The sequence below is a fragment of the Elephantulus edwardii genome, unplaced genomic scaffold (genome assembly GCF_000299155.1).
Source record: "Elephantulus edwardii isolate Elephantulus edwardi_28Jun2011 unplaced genomic scaffold, EleEdw1.0 scaffold00208, whole genome shotgun sequence".
Lineage (NCBI taxonomy): Eukaryota > Metazoa > Chordata > Mammalia > Macroscelidea > Macroscelididae > Elephantulus > Elephantulus edwardii.
The window spans coordinates 1,315,069-1,318,420 of NW_006399958.1; the positions used below are offsets into that span (position 1 = coordinate 1,315,069).

Sequence of the window (3,352 nt, forward strand, 5' to 3'; positions counted from 1 at the left end):
TCCTTCCTTCCTTCCTTCCTTCTGTGTACTGTCGAATGGGATCCAACTGGCACTAAGACTATGGTGTGCCTGATTCATGTCGTAGTCTTTGCAATTACTTGCTATGTGTCAGAAAGATGGACCGTGATTAGGGATGACAGCAGGAGAATTGAGGCCTCTGAGCTGTGGTGCTGGAGAAGGATATTGAATGTATCAGGAGAGCAAATAGGTTCATTTTAGAGAGGGTGAGACCAGGCTGCTCCTTGGAGGTAAAGTTTCTGAAGCATCTCCTTCTCCAGTGGAGCATCTGATGGATTCAAACCCTGTGCCTTTGGGATTGCGGCACAGCTTCTTGCCATTAGGCCACCAGAGCTCCCTTAAGCCATGTATTTTCAACTGCTTCATATGCCGGTGAAAGCTGGATAATGAATAAAGATGACTGAGGAACTGATGCCTTTGAATTTTAGTGCTGGTGACACGTGTTGAATATACAAAGAATACAGGCAAATCTGTCTTGGAGGAAATGTAGTCAGCGTGCTCCTGAGAGACAAGGGGTGGTCAGACTTCAGCTCATATATTTCGGGCATGTTACCAGCAGGGGCCTGTCTTTGGAAAAAGGCATCATGCTGGGGAAAGTAGTGGGTTAGCAAAAGAGAGGAAGACCCCCAGAGAGAAGGACTGACCCAGCGATGCTACACTGGGCTGGTGCATGGCAGAGACTGTGGGGATGGTTGTAAACAGGGTCACGATGAGTCAGGAATCCACTCGATGGCACTTAACAAGAACCTATGACGTATATAAGGCTGTGATGAGAAAGAACCAGCTCACCAGCAACTCAACAACAACCAATAACAGATTCTTCCACATCATCTTTGCATAGACTTGAACCGCTAACCTTTCAATGAGGAGCTGAGTCCTTAATTGTTTGCATCATCCAGGGTCTTTCTATGGGAGGTGGGGTGAATGAATGAATGAGTGAATGAATGAATGGAACCAGATCTAAAGAGAGAAGGAACTAGGGTCTTTGTCAGGGTTTGGATGCAATGCATCCAGGTAGAGGGTGATTAGAAACTTGGTGTCATAGCCAACATATAATGGCCCTGCAGGGACAGAGCAGAATTGCCATTTGATTTGATTTGATTTCCAAGGTTGTACAACTTTACAGGAGAGGACCTCTTTCTCCTACAGAGTGGCTGGTGAGTTTGAACAGCTGACCATTTGGTGCTTAACCAGTGCATCAGTGAGGACCCCCCACAGGGTGACAGAGGCCCCATTTTCTAGATGGGAAGCTTAAGGCCTAGAGGAGGGGAAAGGACCTTCTTTTGGTGCACCCTTGTTGAAAAGGGAGGGACCAGGATGAGCTCTGAGTTTGTTTCGTCTGAGGTCTGATTGGTCTCACAACTTGAGGACTCTGTCGTGTTTCCCACGACACCACAGGCTTCCTATTTAGAAGCAAATAAGAACGTGGCCACAAAAACCACACTGAAGTCACAGAAAAACCAAACCCAGTGCTGTCTAGTCAATTATGACTCATAGCGATCCCAGAGAGCCGACCGGAACTGCCACACCGATTTTCCAAGGCTGTAAATTTTTACAGAAAAACAACTGGCCACATCTCCCCCTTCCTCCCCACCCCAGAATAGCCAATCTTTCAGTTCACAGACGAGTGCTTTAATCACTATGTCAGTTGTTGTTGTTGTTGATTGCCTCTGAGTCGAGCACGACCCTATGAGCAAAAGGCCTGACACTTAATCAACGTTCAAAGAGTTTCCAGAGGCATGTTGTTTAGGAAGTGGATACCACTAGGGTTCTCTAAGCCCTCTGAACCCCATTCTGACTCCTAGGGACCCTCTGTGAGGTTCCACATTTTATCGTGAGGAGACTATCCCACCGTTCTCCCACAGAGTGGATTCAAACACCGACCTTTTGGTTAGCAGTTGAGCACTTTAAACAGTGAGCCACCAGAGCTTCTTAAGCCCCCCTCCACAACCAAGTCCACTGCCACTGAGTCTGTTCTGACACACAGTAAGCCTCCTGATGAGATTCTGAGGCTGCAAGTCTTTACTGGAAGAAACTGCTCATCTTTCTTCCTTCAGGAGTCTAGTGGATTTGAACTGCCAGCCTTCCGGTTTGAAGCCTGACAGGTTAGGCACTAACTCCTTAATCCCCTGTAATAAGCTCCCTCCCTCCAAAACATCCCCTCACAGCCTCCCCTGCAGTCTCCCGCTCCCCACATTCCAGCCCTGCCCTCTGGCAGGAGACTCACCGATGGATTTTTGGCGGAGCATGAGACCAGGTCCTGGGGGCAGGTAGGAAGGGCGTTCGTAACTTGGCTGGGAGCGATGGTGGGGATCAAAGTTGGACTTTAGGGTGGCAGTGGGAAGAAAGAGAGCAAAGATAGTAGAGGTCAGCCAGGGTGTGATGTGATCAGAAGCTTTGCAATACAGCCTCACTGCCTCCCATTCTTCCCCAGAGCTGGTGAGTGGATGGCTGAAGACGGGTTCTGGGGAAAGGAAGGGCTTGAGGCTGGCCTGGGCGGAGATGGAAAAGGGTGGGGAAACAAACCAAAACCAACCAACCAACCAACCAACCAACCAACCTCAAAACCAAGAAAACAAACCCCCATAGATTATTGACCAGCCCTGTCTGAAATCCTAGTCCTCAATTTACAACATACTCTAGTTACGACAAGGAAGGGACCAGTCAGTCCTTGGAGAGGGACATCATGTTTGGAAGGGTGGAAAGACTGAGCAAGAGAGGAAGACCCTAAACTCTGGATTCCATTGGGAATTTGAAATTCTGTTCTGTATTTCTCTCTCCTTTTCGCACCTTTCATCTAAATGCTTTATAATGGCGGGCAACCCCTAGTCCTGGTTTCAGGTCAAAGGGAACAACTAGCCACACATTCTGTCTTCTTCCTCTCCTGTTCCAGCTGAAGACAGATCAACTGTTATATCTTGACCTGCTGCCACTATTGATCCCAACCTTGCCCCATTTTCCATACAAGAGCTAGAGGGTGTCTGGAAAAAAGAAATTGAGATTGTGCCATTGCGCTGCTTGAAATCTTATGGAAACCTCCCACATCAAGTTGACCATTTGCCGCTAAGGGTTGAATGGATGAATTTTTCAGGAGCTGATTGTCAGACCTCTCTCTTCCAAGGTGCCTCTGGATGGACCCACATCATCCACCTCTCAAGCGGAGGCTGAGTGCTTTAACCAACTGTTTGCACCACCCAGGATAGACATCAGCTAGAACCAGATAGGCAGCTGCCAGCAATTCGATTCCATCCTAAAGAATCCTCATATTTGCCACAGGTGCCTGAATGGCTGATTTTTTTTTATTAATGAATTAATTTATTTTTCATTTCAATGA

At 47.6% G+C, this 3,352-nt stretch overlaps 1 protein-coding gene across 1 annotated transcript in view; it reads right to left on the bottom strand.

The window, feature by feature from the left end:
• The window catches only part of SHANK1 (SH3 and multiple ankyrin repeat domains 1), an 87,378-nt gene that overhangs the window by 10,351 nt on the left and 73,675 nt on the right, over positions 1 to 3,352 (bottom strand). Inside the window, exon 22 of the mRNA XM_006897346.1 lies at positions 2,246 to 2,342. Within this exon, the coding sequence (XP_006897408.1) occupies positions 2,246 to 2,342 (97 nt within the window). The remainder of the gene's footprint in view (positions 1 to 2,245; positions 2,343 to 3,352) is intronic.